Raw genomic sequence first — 23,530 nt, forward strand, 5'->3', positions numbered from 1 at the left:
TTCTTTGCAGGTTTCACAGACAATCCATTGATGCAGCCAGGAAACGTTTGCATGAGTATCAGAATATGTTAAAACAAAGATACCCATCCGAGTCAACCAAGTCCATTTCGTCTGATTTTGCAAAGCCTAAGGGTGAATTGCGTGATAGAAAAACACTGGCACTCCAGGCCAGCTCTCAGCGTCCAGGAGAATCAAGTCTGCATTCATTACCAAGTTATCCTGCAGTAACAGGAGACTCCCATTTGCTTTCCATAGAAAGCAGTGAAAGGATGTCTTCTGATGAGACTGCTGTTTCTTATTCAGGGTCACTGTTAATTGAACCTACGCTTAGTTCAGTACCTTCTGCTGAACCTGAATCTAAATTTAGAAGAATCCAAAATCTCTTTTCAACTAAGAGTCAAAGTCCACAGCCCTCACGTCATTTCATAAGTTCAGAGGATAGGTGCTTCATTTCTTCAGATCATATCCTATCTCAGAAGGATAGTTTGAAGACAATGCAAAAGCAGTTAGATGTACAAAGGAAAACTCTTCATTTTGGTGAGAAAACCCCAGAAGAATTGGTTGTACCTAGGCAGACTGAATTGGAAGAGAGGATACTTTCTAATCAGACTGGGTCCTCGTCTTCAGTGCCATCATTCCCTCAGCACTCATTTACTTTATCCCCTTCTGCTGAACCTGAATCTGGAAGAATCCGAGAACCCTTTTCAATCAAGAGTGACAGCATAGTTCCCTCAGGCCATTCCATAACGCAAATAATTCCAGATAGACTTTTATCTTCTTCAGAGGACACCCTGCATCAGCAATATAATTTGAACACAACCCGAGAACAGTTGAATATGCAAAGGGAAGCCCTTCACTTGTGCCTGAAAGCCCAGGCAAAAGTGGTTTCACATAAATCAGCTTCAGTAGAGGAAAAAGTACCTTCTAGTCAGACTGGGTCCTTACCTTTCCTACCATTGGTCCCTCAGCATTCACTTAGTTCATCACTTTCTGCAGAATCTGAATCTAGAGGAGTTCAGAAACTCTTTTTAACTAAGAATGAAAGCACAGTTCCTTCAAGCACACCCATAAAACAGGTATTTCAGGATAGACCTCCGATGTCAGAGGATAGCCTACCTCAGCAGGACAGTTTGGATATTTTGAAAGTAATGCAAGAGCAGTTGGCTGTTCAGAAGGAAGCCCTCCTCGCTGGCCAGAAAACGCAGGAGCAAAACCTTGCAAATAGACTAGCTACGGTAGAAGAAAAGAAGTCTGCTCAGCCAGAGTCTCCTTTACTGCCACTTTTCCCTGAGCTTGCACTTAGTTCATCACCTTCTAATGAATCTGAATCTGTAGGAGTTCAGAAATTCCTTTTAACAAGGAATGAGACTACATATCCTTCAAGCTATTCCATAGATCAGGATAGACGCTTGAATTCTTCCAAACCAATGCTAGTTCAGCAAGATAACTGGAAAATGAATGAAGAACAGCTAGATTTGCAGAGGGAGTTATTTCACTTTAGTGAGAAAGCTCAGAAAGAGTCGATTGTTCATCAGCCCACTGCAGTGGAGGAAAGAACGCCCTCCAGTCGCACCGGGCCCTCTTTAGTACCACTGTTTCCTCAGCATTCATTTAGTTCATTACACTCTGCAAAATCTGAATCTGGAGGGATCCACGACCCCTTTGCAAGGAAATGTGAGCCTGAATGTCCCTCAGGCGTTTCTTCAACCCAGATATTTCAGGAAAAGGTTTTGGCTCCTTCAGAGCACATTCTACCTCAGCAGCATAATCAGGTGGCAATCCAAGAACCATTAAATGTACAGAGGGAAGCCTTTTGCTTTAGTGAGAGAACTCAGGAAGAGCTGTTGGTACAATCTAAGATAGCTTTAGAGGAAAGACTGTCTCCTAACCAGCCTAACTTTTCTTTCCTGCCACTAATACCACAGCATTCATTTACTTCACTACATTCTACTGAATCTGGAGGCATCCAGATAGCTAGTTCACATCCTGCAGCCCCTAATATCCAGATATTTCAGGAAAAGCTTTTGGTTTCTTCAGAGCACATTCTCCCTCAGCAGGATGATCTGAACCTTCAGCAAGAACAGTTGGCTGTAGAGAGGAAAGCCCTTCAGTTTAGTGAGAGAGCCCAGCAACAGACAACATTGAATGAAAGATTATTTTCTGGTCAGACTGACTCCTCTTTTGTGCCATCATTAGCTGAGCATGCATCTAGTTCATCACTTTCTCATTCTGAAGAAATCCAAAACCCTCTTATGGACAAGAGTGAGAGCACACATCCTTCAAGTTATCCCACAGTCCTGGTATTTCAGGATAGGGTTTCAACTTCAGGTGACAGCCCAATATCAGCAAGAAAATTTGAAAGCCACACAAGAGGAGTGGAATATACAGAGGGAAGCCCTTCCCTTTGGCCAGAGATCCCCATTACGGTATCTTGACTACAGACTTGCTGCAGTGGAGGAAAGGACATTTAGTCAGACTGATTCCTCTCTTTTTCTACCACTGTTCCCTCTTCATTCAGTTAGTTCATTGCCTTCAGCTGAAGCTGAGTCTAATGCTGATTCTGGAGGATTCCAAGAACCCTTTTTAACCAGTGGAGAAAACACATTTCCCTCAAGCCAGTCTTCAGTCCACACGTTTCAGGATAAGCTTTTGGCTTCAAAACATTTTTCAGCTGCTCAAGACAATTTGAAAGAGCTACAGAAACAATTGAACATACAAAAGGAATTTTTTGAGGAGAGACAGAAAGCCCAAGAAGAATGGCTTCTCCAAAGACAGACTGGGCTGAAACAGCAGGTACAGAAGCATGAGGAGACATTAAAGGATTCACTTTATGATATCCAGGTATTAATATGTGTTTTATTTTTAAGCAAAATTATTTAAAAATTAGACAACTAATTTGTTTTTATTAGGTGTCAGTTTGACATCTTTTTCTGAACCTAGTCTAAAAGTTTGAGTTCTGGCTCTGGAACAAGTTCTGTCTGGGTTAGTAATCTTGGCTATATAAAATAATTTTGGACATGCTTCAAGCTTCTTATTTGTATTTAAGGAACAGGAACACTTGTTAATGAAATACATCCTGGGAAAGACATAGCTGGATAGCAATTTGTGTGAAAAGACCTCAGGATTTTAATAGAGAGCAAATTAAGTACCAGTCAAAGTGGGGCATCATTAAAGGTTTTTCAACAGGGCAAAGACATAAGAAAAGTGACCCAGAAAATAACTAATGCAATATTAGACTGTATTAGTAGACATATATAGTTTTCAGATTGAGGAAAATAATCTCTCTGTATTGTACCCTAGTCAGGTCACATCTAGAAAATTCTGTCTGGTTTTGGGTGCCATGTGTTAAAAGGGATAAAACTGGAATGTGTTCAGGGAAGGGAAGCCACAGTGGTCAAGGGCCAGTTGTTGGTTGTTGTTGTTCCGTTATTTTCAGTCTTGTCTGTGTCTTCATGACCCCATTTGTGGTTTTCTTGGCAAAGATACTGTAGTGGTTTGCCCTTTCCTTCTCCAGCTCATACAGATGAAGAAACTAAGGCAAACAGTTGGATAAGTGACTTGCCCAGGGTCACATAGCTAGTAAGTGTCTGAGGCCAGATTTGAACTCAGGAAGATGAATCTTCCTGAGTTCAGGCTCAGCACTCTATCCATGGCACCAACTACCTGCCCCAAAGGGCCAATATAAGTATCTGTTGAAAGAACTGGATTTGTTCAATGTAGAGAGAATACTTGGGAGAACATAAAAGCTGTTTTCAAGGACATCATTCAGAAAAAGGATCAGGCATGTTCTACCTGGTTCTACCCCAAAGGACAGAATTAGGAGCAGTGAGTATGAGTTTCTAAGAGACAAATACAGGCTTGGATGTAAGGGAGAAAATCATAATGATTAGAGCTATCCATAAGTGGGGTGGGCTACCTTGGAAAGCAGTGGGCAAATGACCACTTGTCAGGCTTGTTGGGAAAAAAATTCTTAAGTCAGTTATGGGTTGGACAACATGGTCGCTGAGGTTTTTTCCAACCTTGAAGTTTTTTGATTACCAAGAGATTCAGAGGAGATTGACCAGGATGGTAGGGTGACTTAAAACAATGCTGTGTCTATTTGGTTAAGTTGAAATGGGAATGGATGTTTAACTTGGAGAAAATAATTAGGTTGTAACATGATCCCAGGGTTCAAATATTTGAAAAGTTGATAGCATTGGGCTAAGTTTAATAAAATGAAATTCAGAGATTTAGTAGCAAGTAAAGTCTTGGCACTTGGGTGCAAAAAAAAAATCTTCACAATTTTAAGACAGGAGAATATGTGAATAGACTGCAGTAGTTGTGAAAGTATCTGAGTGTTTTAGTGGATTGTAATCAGCAGTATGATACAGCAGTCAAAAAAAGGTAATGAAGTCTTAGGCTGCCTCAAGCAGAGCATAGTTTCCAAGAATAAGGTGGTGATAGTTTCCTTGTACCCTGTCCTCATAGGCAGCAAGGTGGTGCCGTAGATAGAGCACCAGCCCTGGTGTCAGGAGGGCCTGAGTTCAAATATGGCTTCAGACGCTTATTAGCTGTGTGACCGTGGGCAAGTCATTTAACCCTGTTTGCCTTAGTTTCCTCATCTGTAAAATGAGCTGGAGAAGGAAATGGCAAACCACTCCAGTATCTACTAAGAAAACCCCAAATGGGGTCGCAGAAAGTCAGACACGACTGAAACAACTCAACAATAACAACTGTTCTGTCCTCATCAGACTTCATTTAAAGTATTGGGTTCTATTTAGGCAACATGGTTTAAGAAAGATAGTGACAAACTGAAGACTATCCAGAGGAGGGCAATGAAGATGGTGAAGGACCTTGAGTCCTTGACATGTGAGAATTGGCTAAAGGCACTGGGATGCTTAGCCTGTAGAAGAGAAGACTCATGGCAGCCATTATAGCAAGGTATATTATGTGAAGGAAAGGTTCTCTTTGTTCTCTTTGTGCCCAGAGGGCTAAACTAGGAACAGTGAGTAAGGCCAACTTAGATTTGATATCAGGAAAAATTTCCTGACAATTTGAGCTGTCCAGAAGTGAAGTGGGCTGCCACCAGGGCTAGTGAATCTTATCTTTGGAGGTCCACGTATCAATTATGTTATTGTATATTCCTTTCATGAATAGCATTGACTGGTTAATTGTTGAACTCTCTCAACTCTCATATTCTATTATTCTGTAGGATGTGGAAGAGAAATTAGATGGTTTCTGCTCGACCTTATAGAGCAGAGACCTAGGACTTAATTAGTGGAAGCAATAGGGAGACAGATTTTCAACTCGCTGTGGGCAAAGCATCCTAAAAGAGTTTGGTTTTTTTTTTTAACGTGGTTGTCTACCTCAGTAGCCAAAATGCAAATTAGTCAAAGAGAATTCAGAGAATATCAAAATTGGGAGGAAAACCATAGCTCTAACTTACCGATAGCAGAACTTGTCCTCTTTATTTTTAGCACATTATTGAAATGTGGGATATGTAGTTCAAAATCAGTCAATTTTATATTTCTCTGACAGTTTTATAAGATGCCTCTTATAAAATTGGTAGAATAGCAAGCTAAAGCCCCACTGAAGTTGCTGTTGAACTCATAATAAATTGCAGTTTATTTAAATGCTTTGCTCTAGAAACATGGCAATAAGTAATATTATTGTTATTTTTATTATTCAGTAATTAAAACAGTTTCAACAAGGTTGAATTGAAAAAAAGATATATTTTGACAATAAACTTTCAAATTATTGTTTTGTTTTTTTTAAATGAACCTTATAAAATGTTTTAGCAGTTGAAGTGCACTGTTTTTGAGTTTTTGTCATTGGAAATAGAACTATATATCTCCAGAAAGCACATAATTGAAATTTCAGTTGGAAAAAACAAATTACAAAAGAATACTTTAAAATTTTGAAAAATGAATGCTATTATATTTCAGTGTACAGTTCATTGAACTGGTTCATTAATTAGTACATATGTTTTGGACAGATAACATAGGTGGATGATGAGTTTGGTCCATAATTGAGTAGATGATGGAAAGTGTGCTGGCATTCATTGGGGAAATTGCACAGTACTTTTCAACAGCACAAGTTGTTCCCTGAAGCAAAAATCATCTTTTTTACTTCAGTATTTATTCAGTGATGTTTTATAAGTACTAGTGATGGACCATCACGGTCTCTTCCCCCCAGATAATGTGGGTGACCCAAAGGCTGTGTATGAATGTTGTATATAAAATGTGTGTGTGTTGGCTGTAGCATGTTACCAATGATGATATGTGTTAGAAGTGACCTTTTTAAAAGATGTCATCCAGGAAGCATGTGATCAGAAAAGAGGTAAATAAGGTGTTTAATTTAAAGCTGTTTGTAAACCTTGAGAGCAAGGAAGTAACGTAGGTAGCCAGAATGCTACATTGGTATCTATAATGTTAAAAGAATGTGAAATAAGGGAATTGCAGTAGATGACCTCTGAAATCCCTTTTAGCATTAAATTTATGATCCTATGACATAGAGGAAGGCCTTCAGGATACAGAGTGGATCTCCTTTGGAGGATTTATGGAAAGGCATGAATGAGAAATCACACAGGCTGAAAAAGCATTGATGAGTTATGATCTTGAATAATTAAAGGGAATATCCAGATTAATAAGATCATAGATCCATCAAAGTGTATAAAGTAATAACTTTAGTAATATTAGTCTTTTTTCAAAGAGTTTCCAAATGTTGTATCTAGTGAGCTTCTTGAGTTTCTGAGTATAGAGCAGTTTCAGTGACTATATACTGAATAATTGGACTTAAGACATGTATTAAGCAACTGTTACATGTATAGAACACCTTACTAGACAGTGCACTGGAAGATGTAAGATGAATATGAAGTGGTTCCTTCCCTCAGGTAGTTTCTAATATAGTAGGATAGACAAGACAAATAAGTAACTATAATACAAAGTGGAACCTAAGCATGTAATAATTCCAAATGCTACTTTCTTTTTTTAGCTTACAGTCTTCCTTTCAGTCTCTTTCCTGTGATCAGCTTTGTAGATGTCAGTATTTTCATTGATTGTTATCTCTTCTAAAAATCTGACTTTACAGTTTTCTGATTTACTTAATTTCTATGAAAGAGTAAGCTTTTCATCTACATTCTACTTCATCCAACTCCTAGAGTTGATCCACCTTCATGATCTTCAACAACTTCTTCTCTCTCCTTTTTCCTTTATATATTTCATTCATTCTCATTAAAACTTCTGGGCCCTTCGTCACACGGTTTTCAACTAGTAATCATCCCTTCTCCGGGCCTCAATTCTTTTCCTAACCGGAATTGACCCAACAGTCAGGTTCATTCTCCACCTGTTGAATCCCTCCCTTCCCTTTCACCTTCAGTCTTTCCTAGTTCTCCCTGCCCTGACAATCCCCAATTCTGTTTAAGTCTTACCAGCTGCCTTCTTTCTTCTTCCCAAGTTGACAAATGCTGGTGAAGGAAATCATAAAACTTTTCTGATTGGATCTACTGTAAATTTATTCTGACTCGTCTCAACCCTGTCCTCACTTCTATTCTACTGTTTCAGATTTTCCCTGTCTTCAAGCTCCCAACTTTCTTCATTTCCTCTCTCACTGTCAGTGCATGACTTTGTCCCTAACCTGTTCAGTTCAGCAAGCATTTGTTAGCTAGCTGCTGGGGATACAAAGACAAAGATGAAAATAAGTCCCAGCCCTGAAAAAGTTTACAGGCTACTAGACGGAAATCAGGTAGGATTACTACCTACTTTCTGGTAATGAGATAAGTTGTACAACATGAAGTCCCTAAACTCCCCTTTTCTACTCTTTTAAACTTTTCCACGTCAGTCAGTAAACACTTACTAAGAACCTGCTATGTGCAGGCACTGTGCCAGGTACTAGAAATGCAGCACAGAGGCATATGGAGAAGTCCCAGAGGAGTGCAACTGGGTGGGAGAAGTGGCTGGCTTAGGTACCTTCCTTAAGTGGGGGTTCTGGGAGGAGCTCTCTACTCTGAGCATGATGGAGAAGTCCAGAGGAGCACTGCAATATAATCCTTAATCTCCTCCTCTCCTGTCATGTAAGAGAGTGAATGATCCTTGTCAAAACTAACTCCTTTTACCACCTGTAATTTCTTCTTCATCTGACTTGGCTTTGTCAAATAATAATAGTAGCAAGTCACATTTTTATCATACTTTTAAGTTTGGCAGTAAGTTTTGCATACACTTCAAAGTAACTACCTGTGAAGTCATTTTTTTGGTCTTTTCTTTGGCTGAGGAAACAGGCTTTGGGAGCTTAAATGACTTCTTCAGGGTCGCACAGCTAATAAGATAAAACTCAGACCCAAGTCTCCTGACCCCAAATCCAGCATTTTATACCATTGTTTTTCAGGCATATTCCTCTCTCCTAACTCTTCCTCTTTATAAAACAAATATGTTGAGGTTCCCTCTAGCCAAAAAAAGTCTCCTCTGACCTTTCCACTCTCTCAAAATGTTTTTCTTTTTTCCTTCCACTTGACTACTAGAAAAATCAGGCTTCACTCACTTCGACTTATTCCTCAACCCCTTGTCATCTGGCTTTTGCCCTCACCTTTCTAATAAACTCCTTTTGTCAGATTCTTTTTTTCATTTCTCCTTTTTCTCAGCCTCTGAAGCTTCAGACAATGATGACCAGTTCTTTGACACTACACTTATATGGTTTATCTATCATTCTTGACAATTCCTTCATTAAATGATGTGTGGATGTTCCCCAGATTCCTTGCTTTGGCCCTTTTCTCTTTACTTTATTTCACTTGGCACCTTTGTTGCTTCATTTATCACTTGGACTTGGAGTTTCAGAATCACCTCTGAGGCTACCTAGTCTAACCCATATACAAAGAGAACCCCCACTGTTAACACAGGCAACAAGTGATCACCAAGCCTTTTCTTGGAGATCTCTAAGGAGTGGGAACCTACCCCCTCCCTCTTGAGGCAGGTCATTCCACTTTTGAACATATTATTGTTAGGAATTTTTTCCTTTATAGAAAACCTAAATTGGCTTCAAGCTGGCCTCTTCCCACAACCCATAGATAGACAAGACAAAACCAGGTTCCATCCCAGATGTTTATTTCCTCCAACAGAGACATTTGGGACTAAGTTCCTAGACCCTCCACCCTACAAGAGCAAGGCTTAATTACACTAATTGACATGAAAACAAATAAGAATAGTATCCCAACACCTTTGTGAATTTGGAAGCATCCCTGGCTTATTGACCTCATCTGTCAAATACTAAGGTCACCTGTGAGTACTTATTTTGACTTACTTAGAATCCATTGGGTTGCTCTCAAGATCACAAGTATCAGACCAGTGCTCTGATGCTGTCCTGTGTTACCCTGCCAAGATTGGAAGATTGTCCTATGTTACCCTTCCAGGTTTGGAAACAACAGTTGTTGGCCTACTAAGTCATTGGTGTCCCTGTACCCTGTGGCTTCTTGTCATCATGGGAGTATGTCAGCTTTAGCTCATTCTGGTCCACATATGGGATATTTTCTCTTGCTGTTGTGAGGAAATGGCTCTACTTTCCAACCTCACTGCCTCTTTATCCTTATTCTCTTCCCGACTCCATGCAGCTCCTCTACTTTGTGTTTGAGTAATTCTTTCCTCTCTGTTGTGTCACTTCCTACCTCTGGAAGGTTCTCTCCCATACATGTTGAATACTGAACTTTGGCACTAATGTCCACAGAAGTTACTCTATCTCAGTTGTCATTATATTTGCCCTACCATCATCCTAATTCAGGTCCTGATCACCTGTATTATTTTAATGATTTCTTAATTGATTTTCAAGAAATAAAACATTTTAAATGGCTACTGTGTGCATGACATAATGCTAAGTACTGAGATGATAGAGGCAAAAGGCAAGTCAAAAAGCATTCATAAAATACCTGCTATATGTCAGGGACTTTGCTAAGTGCTAGGAATACAAAGAAAGACAAAAGGCAATCCCTATTTTCAGGAAGCTTATAGTGTAATGGGAGAGACAGTATGCAGACAATTATATACAAATGACATGTAGACATACATTCATGTTTATGTGATAATTAGAACTAATCAACAGAGGGAAGGTACTAGCATTAAGGAGAACTGGGAAAGGCTTCTTGTAGGAAATGACATATCAGCCAAGACTTGAAGGAAGCCAGGAGGTAGAAATGATTTGATCCAGGAGGTGATAGGGAAACACTGGAATTTACTGAATTCAATGGTGATGTGATAGTTAAGATGTGAAGTGATAAAGGTTTGTGCCAAGTTGGTGGCAGTGTCAAAGGAGAGAAGGGAATGAATATAAGAGATGTTATAAAGGTAGAATCGACAGGATTTGGCAACAGATTGGAGGAGTTGTAAATGACACTTAGGTTGTCAACCTAGAGTCAGAAGGTGGTGGGGATTTTAACAGTAGTGGGAAGTTCTAAAGGGTGGGGGGAGGTTTTGAATATACTGAGTTTCACATGTTAACAGGACATCATTTGAGATGTCCGGTAGAAGGCTGGAGATGAGAGTCTGGAGGTGAGGACTAGATTAATAGATCTGAGAATCATCTTCAAAGGGATGATAATTGAATTCATAAAAATTTGTATGATTAAGTGAAATTATACAGAGGGAGAAGAGGACCCAAGATAGACATTGGGGGATACCTACAATTATCAAACAAGACTAATATAAATTCTAGCAAAGGAGACTGAGGAGAATAGGATACATTAGTAAATAAAACTCTTGAAGCCTAGAGAGAAGAGGGTATCAAGAAAAAGGTGACTGACAACATCATAGACTGCAGAGAAGTCAAGAAGGATGAGCATTGAGAAAAGGCCATTAAATTTAGCAATTAAGATATTGTTAACTTTGGAGAGAACAGTTTCAGTTTAATGATGAGATTAGAAACCAGACTGTAGAGTAAGTAGAAAGGAAGTGGAAGCATCAGTTATAAAAGTCTTTCTCAAAGAATTTAGCCCCAAAAGGGAAGCAAGACATTGGCTAGCAGAGATGGCTAGATCAAGTGATGGTGTTTTGAAAATAGGACCTGGGTATTTTTGTAGGCACTGGAGAAGCAGCCATTCAGTAGGAAGAGCTTTAAGATAAATGAGAGAGTGGAGATAATAGAGGAAGCAATCTGCTAGATAAGATGGGATGGAATGGGATCATTTGTGCAGGTAGAGGGATTTGCTTTGCAAGGAGAAGGGCCATCTCTAAATGCTGGACAGGTAAAAGGGGTGTGGGAGAGGCATCAGAGTGATGGGAGATGAAGAGGGAGCTTTCAGTGAAAGGCATCAATTATTTTTTCTTTAGTAAAATGTTAGGCAGAGTTTTCAGCTGAGAGGGAGAGGAAGCCATGGAAGATTTGAGGAGGGATGAAAAGATTTGGAAAGCTCTGTGGTAGGTGGGATAGTGAATGAATTAGATGTCAAAGGATTGCCTTGTCTCAGTGAAGACCCAGTTCCTAGTATGTAACATTTATAGTAGTGGAGCTAGTTGTGTGATCTTTTTTTCCAGTTGTTCAGCAGCATGTGTGTAGGAATTAAGGCAGAGGATGAGAAGAGTAATACTCAAGAGAACATAACAGTGTGAAGTTGAACTAGTGTACCAAGGGGTCAAGATGAGGAAGGAAGGAGAACATAGCTAGTGCTAGGGTGATGTCCTGGGAAAGAACTGAAGAGATCAGGGATTGAAAGCCATGGTGAGAATGAAGAACAGGATTTGGGCTTTCAAGGTAGAGGTAGAGAGGACAACAGATTGTGATCAGAGAATGGAATTTCAGGACTCATGGATGTGGAAGTGGACAAAATAAAACGTCATTATTTCTGCAGTGCCACTATCTCAATATATTCTTCATACTGCTGCTGCTTACCTCTTTGATCATGTCATATCTTCACTCTAAAACCTCCTGTGGCTTTTCCAGCATCTTTTGTCAAATAAAGTACAAATCAATGCCAGTATTCAAAACTTTCTATAATGGCAAGGATTTTGAACCCCACACTTAGCTGGCTAAGAAAAGAGAAGAATTTAAAGAAGGAATGACAGGGTCAGCTAGGTGGTGCAGTGGATAGAATACCAGCCCTGGAGTCAGAAGGACCTGAGTTCAAATACAGCTTCAGACACTTACTAACTGTGTGACTCTGGGCAAGTCACTTAACCCAATTGCCTCACCCCACCCTACCCCACCCCAAAAAAGGAATGACAGATAAATAGAAAAAAAGAAATCAAATGGGAACAAGGGAAAAAACTAGTGATAGTCTACATCAAAGCAGTGTAATCAGAACTAATCATAGGATCAACTTGCTGGTTTTGAAGAGGAAGGAGATAAAAATCAAAGTAAAACAAATAATGAACATAATCATAACCTTAAATGTAAATGGATTAAGCAATCCAATAAAAAAAAAGAGAGACCAAATAGTTAACAAAACAAAACCCCACAATTAGTTGCTACTTCATCCAAAAATGACATAAGCTATGGTTGTAGGATAGGCATACGTTATCAGATCCGGCCGTTGTTTTTGTTTTACTTAAGCATACTGGGTTGCAAAGGAGGAGGTCATTGTAAAATCATGGTGATTGTTTTTAAACATCAATAAGATATTAAAAACAGTGACTGAGGACTAGGGAAGTGGTAGATTTAGAGGTAGGTAGCAAAGACCTTTAAGTGGTATGGGAGTAGAAATGCTGAGTAGGTAGGATTTAGTCACAGAATATCTTGAAGCATTAACTGGTTCTAAAGTTCCAGTCACAGTGTTTTCGAGTTGGAATATTGGCATCTTGAGATGTGTCTTCCCAGACCACTCCTAAGTGTTTGTTATCTGATGGGGCATTGGAGTTTTCCTGTGGGGGAAGTGAAGAGTCTGGAGTGCTGCCTTCAAAAATCATCTGCTCCCAGTACTTCTCTGATAGAAGCTTTTGAGTTTCACATTGATGAAATAGGAAGGCACTAGAGTGCCAAGCCTTGTGAATCATGGTTTGTAGGATCCGTAATTCGCCTCTGGTAGTGGAGTTTTGTTTTGTTTTAAATTAGGAGAGGAAAGAAAACTACTGGAAAATAGATCAGTTCCTTCTGTTTTTTTTTTAAAGGCAAATAAGTCCGCACCCCAAAATGTGAAAGAAACACAAAAGACAATGCAATTCACACAGTTATTTCTGCCACAAGATGTAGAAAGAAATCATCCCAAAGAACTTAGTCATGCAGATAAGAGTAAATGTGATGATGGTGAATTGCTTTCAGAAAACATCAATCCAGATGAGCATACTGGTAAGGAAAGTGATTTGTTGTTTTTATTTTACTGATTTTTGTCTCAAGTATGATAGCTTCCTGTCCCTCATGTTAATTGGGTGGAAGATTTATAGCATATTGATATTATCTGCTATTTAAAGTTTAGATGTGTATAATATTTTGGTTTGACAGGTCAGTTGCAAAACAGAGAACTAAGGCAGAGACTTTCAAAACCACCTGTAGCAAAAATCAGATCAGGACTAGATTTAAATCAGCATGAACTTAGTGCTATTCAAGAAGTGGAATCACCAAAAACTGGCAGAGCTTCTATTAGAGGTAAGGAAGCATCCACTAATATCAAGTTTTTTAAATTTGGTAAGTTTCAAATACCATATAAAGGATTAAAATATTGCCAGGCATATTTACTTACCACAGTTGTTGAATTGTAAGTTTCATGTCCTGTCCCATTTTCTCTTCTTTCTCCCAACAAACAACGGATTAGTTTGAAGTAAGTCACCTTCATAATGAAAAAATAAAATCAGTTACAACTGACCACTGTTAGGAATTTGGACTACAGTAAACTTACTATTTAAATATGTAGTTTATTTTGCATATGAAGGGTTAAAATTGATATTACCATTCTCTTTCCTGCAGTTTAATCATCTTTCATTGAATTTATGTGTTTCTCTTGAGGGTATACCATTCTTTCACTCATCCAAGTTTGCAGCTTTATTTTTGATTTACTCTTCTCTGTCCCATATTCATTCAGTTGACTCTGCCGCCATCCATAATGCCTTTCATACGTTCCCTTTTCTTTTATTTATGTATGTATTTATTTATTTTTAGGGGTTTTTTGCATATTTTATTAATTTATTTTGATTTATCAGCAATCACTTCCATATGCTTTTGAGTTTAAAATTTTTCTCCTCCTTCCTTCCCACTTCCCTCCCCAAAACAGTGCACAATCTGATATAGGCTATACATTTACATTCCTATTAAACATTTTCACATTAGTGAAGTGGTAAGTAAAAGTTAAACTGGTAGGCAGAACCATCAGAAAGAGGAAACAAAACTCAACAGAAGAGAAAGAAAAAAAAAAGATAGCAATTCAGCTTTCACAGTTATGCTTACTGTGTCTTTTTCTCCATCCTTTTTTCCCCCTGTTTATGCTTTTCTTTCTCCTCTCTCCCTTCCCCCCCAGTACTTTGCTTTTGACCACCACCTCCTTCAGTCTCTCCTCCCTTCTTTTTTCCCCTTCCCCCCTCTTCCCCTTCGCCCTCACTGCTTCTTCCCTCCCTTCCATCCCCCCTCCCTTTTCTTTCCCCATTTCCCTTCTACTGCCCATAGGGCAAGTTAGATTTCCATACCTAACTGATTGTTATTCCTTTCTTGAGCCAAATCTGATGAGAGCAAGGTTCATGTTATTCCTTTCTTGAGCCAAATCTGATGAGAACAAGGTTCAGACGATGCTCACCCCCCTCCCTTCTTTCCGTCTGCTGTAATAGGATTTTCTGTCTTTTCCTGTAATGTAATTTACCCTTGTCTGCCTCCTCCTTTCTGAGTACATTTTCTAAGATCAGACTAATCCACTTACTTGGATCCATTTAACCCACTTGATTAGATGGGGTTTTTTTAATCATTACATCAAAGTCAACTAATATCTACCCCCTTTATGTATACTCCTTTAACATGGTGTAATAATAATAATACAGTTCTCAAGAATTGCAAGTGTCATCTTCCCTTGTAGGAATGTAAACAGTCTACCCTTATTAACAGCATTTTGTATCTTTGTGTCTCATTTACCTTTTTATGTCTTTCTTGAATCTTGGACTTGAAGATCAAATTTTTTGTTGAGCTCTGGTCTTTTTATGAGGAAGGTTTGGAAGTCCCCTATTTCGTTGAATATCCATCTTCTCCCTTGAAAAATCATATTCATTTTTGCAGGGTAGTTGATCCTTGGCTGCAAGCCAGGCTCCTTTGCCTTACAGAATATCATGTTCCACACCCTGCTGTCTTTTAATGTAGGAGCTGCAAGGTCCTGTGTAATCCTGACTGTGGTTCCATGATATTTAAATTGTTTCTTCTTTCTGGCTGCTTGCAGCACCTTCTCTTTCATCTGGTAATTTTGGAATTTTGCTATTATATTCTTTGGTGTTATCAATTTGGGATCTCTTTCAGGTGTTGAGCGGTGTATTCTTTCTATGGTTATTTTACCTTCTGGTTCTAGGACTTAAGGGCAGTTTTCCTTTATGATTTCCTGAAAGGCTATTTTTTTCATCATGATTTTCAGGTAGTCCAATGATTTTTAAATTGTCTCTCCTGGATCGATTTTCCAGCTTGGTTGTTTTACTGATGAGGTATTTTAAGTTTTCATCCATATTTTCATTTTTTTGTTTCTATTTGACTGATTCTTGCTCTCTCATAGAGTCATTAGTTGCCATTTGTCTAATTCTAGTTTTTAATAGATTGTCTTCTTTTGTTAGTTTTTATACTTCTTTCTTTAATTGGCCAATTGTATTTTTAAGGGATTTGTTTTCTTCAGTGTACTTTTTTTTCCAGTTTGCCAATTGTGTTTTTTAGGGACTTGTTTTCTTCAGTGTACTTTTTTTCCAATTGGCCAATTGTATTTTTTAAGGACTCTGCTACCTCTCTCATTAAATCCTTCTTGAGCTCTTCTAGGAAGGCTTTTTGGGCTTCAGACCAGTTCATATTCCCTTTTGATGTTGCAGATGTGGGTTTGTTGACAATGTTGTCCTCTTCAGAATTTCTGTCTTGATCTTCACTCTTCTCATAATATGAATCTATGGTACATTTCTTTTTACTCATGGTTTCTTTATTCCCTGGCCTTTAAAGAGATTGAGCTCTCCTGCTGGGGAACAGAGGGCACTGACCCAAGCTTCTTGTGTTGGGAGCCTAGGTCTTGGTCACTGGCTTTGTGTGCTGGGGCCTCTTATGTTGGCAATTGGAGGCTGTAGGGTTTTGGCAGCTTACCTTGGGTTGGGCTGGAATCAGCAAGGATGGAACTTTCAGGCAATTCTAGGTTGCCTGCTTTTCCTTTCCTTTAGCTTTCTTCAGCTCCTTTTAGATGGGTGCTGCAGGGTGTTTATCTGCCTGGGGCCCCTTGCAATGCTGCCTCCCTTGTTTCTGCTAATGCACTGGGAGATTCCTTTGCAGTAGAGTGCCAAGGCACCTGGTGGTTTTCTGAGCTGGTTTCCACTGGTTCCCCCGCCCTCACTGAGGCACTTGGAGGTCCAGGTGTTGGTGTTTGCCTGCTCTACCACCTGGGCTTCAGGATCTCCTCCTGGTTGACACTGGGAGGTGTTGGGTTGGAATCAGCAAGGCTGGGACTTTAGGAAGACTCTAGGTTGCTTTCTTCAGCTCCTTTCAGATGAATGCTGCAGGGTGCTTATCCGCCTGGGGCCCTTCGTAGTGCTGCTTCCTTTATTTTTGCTGAGGCACTGGGAGACCGATTTGCTGGGTTGCTGTACTGCTGTTCCCCGTCTTTCTTCTAGTTCACCTGTTCCACGGTTTTTTTTTCCTAGGGTGATATTTTCTGGGTTTTCAGAGGTTGATAGGGGAGGGTGAGAGCGACTACCTTTTCACTCCGTCATCTTGGCTCCTGGAAGTGGAAACCATACATTCCCTTTTCTCCACTTATAGTCACCACCATAATTCATGTCCTTATTATGTCTCTTCTGGATTATTACAATTGTTTTTCTTCAGTCATTTTCAGTCTTGACCCCTTTTGGGGTTTTCTTTGCAAAGACACTGGAGTGGTTTGCCATTTCCTTCTCTAATTCATTTTACGGAATAAATTGAATAAACTGAGTTAGACAGAGTTAGGAGACTTGCCCTGGATTATATACTTGGTAAGTGTCTGAGGCCACATTTAAACTCAGGAAGGTGAATCTTCCTGACTTCAGGCCTGGCACACTATCTACTATGCCACCTACCTGCCTTTGATTATTATAATAGTCACTTAATTTTCCATTTTTTCCACCCCGTTTCCATTTTTTCCCTCTGTAATCTATCTTCCACGTATTTGCCAATTTAATATTTCTAGAAGACCTGACTACAATTACCCTACACAGAAATCTTTGGTGTTTCCCAGTTGTCTCTAAGATAAAGTACAAACGACTAGTCTAGCATCCATCCAGTCTAGCACTCAAAAACAATCATAATCTGGATCCCATCTACCTTTTTAGCTTTATTAAATATTACTCCCTTTCATGCGCTCTGTGTTCAAGCCAAACTAGCTTTTACCATATTCCGTTCCTATCTCTGTTCCTTTGTACAAGCAGTCCCCTGTTCTTGGAACGCACTGTCTCCTCATCTTTACCAGTTAGCATCTATGGCTTCCTTTAAGATTGAGCTCCAGTACCACTTCCAAAAGAAATGTTTCCTGATTTCTTCCAGTTAGTTTTTTTTTTTTCACCCTTTTGAAATTTTTTTTTTACTTTTCTGTTGTCTGTCATTCTTCTACTCAGTAAACTCCAGCAGCTCTCTCTTTCTTAAAGGACCAAATAAAAACTCATCTATTTGACATATAAAACCCTTCACAACCTGGCCCCAACCTGTCTTTCCAGTATCATTTTGTGCTACCCTCCTTTTCCCATTCTATAGCCTAGCCAATCTGACCTTCTCAGTGTTTCTCACTTACAGCATTCTTTCTCCTATCTCCTATGCCATTGACTTAGGCTATCTACTGTAGCTGAAATGAACTTCCTCCTCTTACTACCTCTTAGAATCCTTCAAAACTAAGTTCATATACCAACTATAGGAAACCTTTCATGGTTCCCCCAGCTCCTGGTGCCCTCATTGCCAAAATTATTTTTTTACTCATTTTGTACATATTCTGTATACACTGCATGTTTTCTCCCCAACAGAATATAGGCTCCTTGAGGTCAAGGACAGTTTTGTTATTGTCTTTATTCATAATACAGTGACTTCTGCCACATAGGTGCTTAACAGGTCTTGTTTTCAAATGAAATGCAGTATACCAAATTTAGAGTCAATGAATACAGACATAGCATAAATATTTTGTGAAAAGTGAATTACAATAATTTAAGAGACTTAAGTTAACCATTTGAGGGTGCTTGAGTCAAAAAGTCTTAGAGAGCTTCATTTATCCCTATAAACTAAGATATTTTAGTTTGAGTGACCTCTACAAGTATATAAGGAAATCTATTGCTTTAAATCAAAGCATCTCAGAGTTGGGAAGAACCCATACTTGAAACAGGCATGCCCTGGACTACATTCCCACAAGTTGAGGAGATAGTTGTCTTATTAGAAATCTGCCACCACCTAGATCAGGTCATTACAATTTGTCCTCTCTAATTGTCAGAAATCCTTTATGGTGAGTCAAGACATTGTTCTTTGCAGGTTCCACTCATCAGTCCTAAAAGCAGAACATACATGATGTCAGATCCACATGACAGCCCTTCAGATCCTTGGAGAGAGCTGTCGTGTCCCTTCTGAACTATCTGTTCTCTAGACTAAACATCCTCGATTTCTTCAGCTGATCCTTATGTAACATAATCTTAAATCTTTTCATTATGCTACAATCCTTTCTCTGGACATAAAATTGACCCATGCTTTTATAAAATGTGGTACCCTGAACTGAACACAAAACCCAAGATGTGATCTGAACAAGGCAAATAGATTTCTTCATTTTGGACATTATTCTACTGTAAACATAACCCGAGATCATCCTGATTTATAATAGCCTTCATGTCTCACTGCTCATTCATGTTAGATGCCAAAATTCCAAGGTCTTTTTCACAGAAATTTTTATCTGGTCTCCCCCCAACCTTCATCTTGTGCTATATAGATTAATTGATGTTTGTCTATGTGTGTACTGATTTAGTCATTTTTAATTTCAGAGAAGAGAGAATGTTATAGAGAGGCTGCTTCCAAATCAGCTTCAAGTGACTTGGATTCTAGCAACCATGAAGAAACTTTTGATCAAGATAGAGATCTTGTCAGGATTTCAGTAAGCCAATACCTGAGTTTGGAGGATAGATTACAAGATAGTAATCAGGCTAGTAGCCAGCAGCCTGCAAAGCCAGTTCATACAAGTAGTAATGATAGCATGTATCAACCAGGTAAGACATGAATAAGTTGATTAATAGACTTGTTATCCTTCAAGGCTCAGCTAAAGCCTTACCTTCACAACAAACACAATCATAGTCTATCCCTTCTCTAAGCAGTTATTTTTTTAACTATACTACTTAGCACTGAACTATAATATGCTTCACATGTGCTAATCTTATTTACCCGATAGACTCACATTTTGGAAGGGAGGAATTATTGTGTCTCCTAATATCTGGACCACATGTTGAGTGTTTGGATTAATGCATACATCTTAACAGATTAGGAAGAAATAGTGTCAGTAAATAGCAATAGAAGCTCTGTGTAGAACACTTCATTTTTCAGAAGCTCGGTTTTCTCATCCCTAAAATAAGACTGTTGGGTTTGATGGTCTCTGAGATTGCTTCTAACCCATAATCTGTAATTCTGTGAACTCTTAGTTTACCAAATTACTCTCATTTTACAGCTGTTTTAGATAACACAGGCTTGACTATACTATACCATAATTCTCAAGCTATAGAGGAAAATACTGTGACATGTAACTACATTTTAAGACACCCTTTATGTTAATTTCTGCCATGTATCCCTATTGCTACTGTTTCTTTGCCTTTTCATTATTTCCAGTTTCCTGCTTCTTTCCTTTTTTAAATAACTTATTCCTTGTCCCTTTCCCTAATTCTTATTGTTTACTCCCTACCACTTCCCAAATACTATTTCAGTTCCATTTTCCCTCCCTTCTGACATGAGTAGTCTATTTTTATTGCTTCCTAGAGAGTATTAGTACTTATAGATGACTGAATTGTTTGGTGTTACATTTCTAGATTCCAAGTAGTACACAAGGCTTCTTATTCCACCTGGTTTTCAGTTTGAGTCTTATTGTATTGCTATCCCTAGCACCTATCACAATTCCTAACACATAGTATGCATTTAATAATACTTATTAATTGGCATAGTAGACAGAGATTCAGCCTGAGAATCAGGAAGAATTGGTTCATGTCCTGCCTTAAACACATACTGGCTTTGTAAATCTGAGTCATTCAGTCATAACCAATTAATAAGTAATTAAGTTGTACTTACTGGTCCTTTTAGCCCTAAAATTCTGTGAACCTAAGAAAGAAGAGAAAAATAGCCCATGTGTATCTATGTCATTTAGAGACCTTCAGTGACTCTTGTCTGTAGGATAAAATATAAACTCCTTAACTAGTTATTTAAGACTCTTCCTGATCTGGCTCAAGTCTTTCTTTCCAGCCTTACTCCATACTACCTTCCTTCATATACTCTGTGTTCAAGCATACCATACTGGAGGAAGAGGGGAAGGGTTCAAGGTGAGATAATTGCTGAATGAGGCTGTGACTCTTCATTGGGTTACATATGTGTGTTTAGAGTTAATTAGTTAAGAACATTGTTGAAAATGTTCTCTGATCTTATCCTGTATTCAGTCAGTCAGTAAGGATTTATTATGTACCTGCTTATGTTCCAGACGCTGCAAAACTCTGGGGATACAAAGAAAGGCAAAAGAGAGTCCCTGCTCTCAAGGAGCTCAATCTAATGAGGAAACATAAAAATAACTGTACAGACAATATATATACAGAATAAATGGGAAATAATCAACAGAGGGAAGACATTAGCATTAAGGGGGATCAGGAAAGACTTCTTATTGAAGGCGAAATTGGAATACACTACTGCCTCTTTTCTACCTATTGGAATTTTTCTTTTCCTTCAAACCCAATTCAGCTGCCATCTCCAGGAAATCTTTGCTGAAAGTAATATCTTTCTCCTTAAATTTTTTTGGAATATCTTGTCTAGATCTCTTTTATCACTGTCCTGTTTCATGTAGGATCATTTATTTGCATGGATATTCTTTCCTCTTTTTAAATTGTAAATTCATTGTGGGTAAGGACTGTTATTTTTTATCTTGTGTTGACAGAGAGGCAGCATGGCAATAATAGAGAATTAACCTTAGATACATGTCCTGCTTAATATATAGGATACACCTTGTTCAATGTCTTACATATAGTGGGGACTTAATATTTTCTTAATTAAGTTGAAATGGAATTGAGCTTCAACTTAAAATTCTACTTTTAATTTTCATATTCAGGCCAGGCTAAGGATGTTGTAACTGAGAATCATGATTTACTCAGTTATGCTGCTGATTTGAAGCAGAAAGTACCTGTATATCCTGATTCAGCTTTTACGCCAAAAAAGGTTAGTAATAAGGAATATTACAGAGTAGCTTTTGAAGACATGTACCTTTATTTGTGTGTGTGTGTTTTTAATTATCTTGTCAAGTTTAAATTGCAAACCATGGATATGGTGCCTTCTGAGATCTGCTCTCGTTGAGGTAGATCAGTGATGAAAAATAGCCAAATATGAGCATCTCAAGACCTTTTGGTCTTTGTGGTGCATGATCTGTATGTGTTTCTGAGAAGCATTAGAAGTTAGAATAGTTTGTGAGAAAAGTTGTGGGGTACAGTGTGTGAGTGAAAATGTAAGACTTGTTGAGTGAGGGGGGTGTGTGTGTATATGTATGTATGTGTGTGTTTAAGGTTACTCAATTCTGTGCAGTGATGAAAACACCTTTTTTGCTGACCTTTTAATCGTGAAGGTTTCTACACTTGAACTGAGCTCAGAATTGATATCACTAGTATCAGTGGTTACTTCATGACATGGACAGCTGTGTGATTTCTTGTTCTTTTGTTTGCTTTGTTTTTTTTTTTTTAGATAGTGTCTTCCATACCATGGTCCACTAATGACCTTGTTTCCCAGTCTCATGCACAGGAGCTACAAGATGACCAGTCGTCTTCATTAACAGTGTCTACTGGGAGCTTCTTAAGTAATGACAAGACTTATTTAAATCTTGCAAATTCAGGTAACGATGCATTAATGTGAGCCCAAATAAATGAAAATGCTAGTGTGGATAGTTGTTTCACTTTCCCCAAGGCCATTTTGTATGTTGCTGCCTTATTACTTTCTTAAGACGCTGTCAGTTAAACTTCTCCATTCTCAGTCTGGCCTTCAGGAGTCTTTATTGTAACTTTTCCATCTTATTTTAATATTTCCTAACATAACCATTCCACTCCAGTTAGGCCAGTTCTCTCTCCATGCATATTTCTTTCTTTTGTTTATTCTGTTCCTCCCTTTTCCTTAATGACCTTAGTCATCCTTGCCACCGTGAATCCCTTATACTAGGGCCCAGTTCAAGTCACACTTCCATGAGGCCTACTCTAACCAAACCCAGACTCCACTGATCTTTGCATTTTCTAAATTCCTGTTGCACAATTTTGCATTTGATTGTATGCCACTAATATTTTTGTTTGTTAGTTTTTCATGTAAATCTGCCTTCCTGGTAAATTGTGTGCTTCTCAGAGGTACTACTTTTGTATCTTTCTTGTTTGTCAGCCAGTACTGATTATATATTAGGCTGTTATTAAATAGTGACAAGCTTATTCTGCAGGAGTAACTGCAATCAACTTTGTGTTCAACACTTTGTGAGTGAAAGAAAAGCAGTAAAATTTTCTTTGAATAATAAATTCCCATTTCATCTGGATAGTAGAGATTCTTATTTTGGAAATTTATCCCTTCTAACCCCAGAATTTTTCCAGATATCTGGCCATTTCACCTTGCAACTAAATCAGGGTTGTATCAACCTTTAGTTTTAATCAGATACTAATGAAGTTACATTTATTTTTAAAGCTAAATCTCAAAAGCAAATTATTGATTTATGCCTAGTACAGAGTTTCAAATCCATTAGTACTATAATAAATGGGCTTTTACTATTTCCCAGTAAATACAGAATAACATCCTGTTATCTTTCTGATACTTTTCCTGTACCTATCAGAAAGAGAAGTATAAAATATTTGATCAGTGCAATATATAGTGGATCTTACTGTCATGCTTTCTCTCAAAAGTCTGTAATAGAAGTTAAATGTAGGCATTAGTGGCACAATATAAAATGCTTGGCTATTCTAATTAAGTTCAAAAATTTTCAGTCATTTTCCAGTAGTACAAACTCAGGATGACAAGATTCTGTTGTTTGAGAAATGGAAAAAATCTTGAGTTCTGGACTAGTTGTTTGTCCTTCATTTTTTGAAGAGGACCAGTACATCACAGGGTGATGTCTTGACTTGCAAATGAATTGGATTTAAGTGAGGCAAAGCTGCACAAAGTTGTTAGCCTCACTCTCTTTTCCAGAGTCATCGGAATCCAGTGGCAAGATAAAAGTTAATGGCTCAGGATGCATTGG

The 23,530-nt window shown here is 38.5% G+C and overlaps 1 protein-coding gene and 1 non-coding gene across 2 annotated transcripts in view; both read left to right on the forward strand.

Annotated features, from left to right (window-relative positions):
* Positions 1-23,530, forward strand: part of CEP295 (centrosomal protein 295) — an 84,303-nt gene that overhangs the window by 36,375 nt on the left and 24,398 nt on the right. Inside the window, 7 exon segments of the mRNA XM_021000587.2 lie at positions 11-2,336; positions 2,338-2,841; positions 13,059-13,236; positions 13,390-13,533; positions 19,080-19,301; positions 21,386-21,492; positions 22,009-22,156. Coding sequence (XP_020856246.1) covers positions 11-2,336; positions 2,338-2,841; positions 13,059-13,236; positions 13,390-13,533; positions 19,080-19,301; positions 21,386-21,492; positions 22,009-22,156 — 3,629 coding nt within the window.
* Positions 21,632-21,714, forward strand: LOC144454676 (small nucleolar RNA U2-19). Its single transcript, XR_013483186.1, has one exon. It is a non-coding gene; the product is annotated as a small nucleolar RNA U2-19 (small nucleolar RNA).

Source organism: Phascolarctos cinereus, unplaced genomic scaffold, assembly GCF_003287225.1.
Source record: "Phascolarctos cinereus isolate Bilbo 61053 unplaced genomic scaffold, phaCin_HiC Scaffold_726;HRSCAF=1367, whole genome shotgun sequence".
Lineage (NCBI taxonomy): Eukaryota > Metazoa > Chordata > Mammalia > Diprotodontia > Phascolarctidae > Phascolarctos > Phascolarctos cinereus.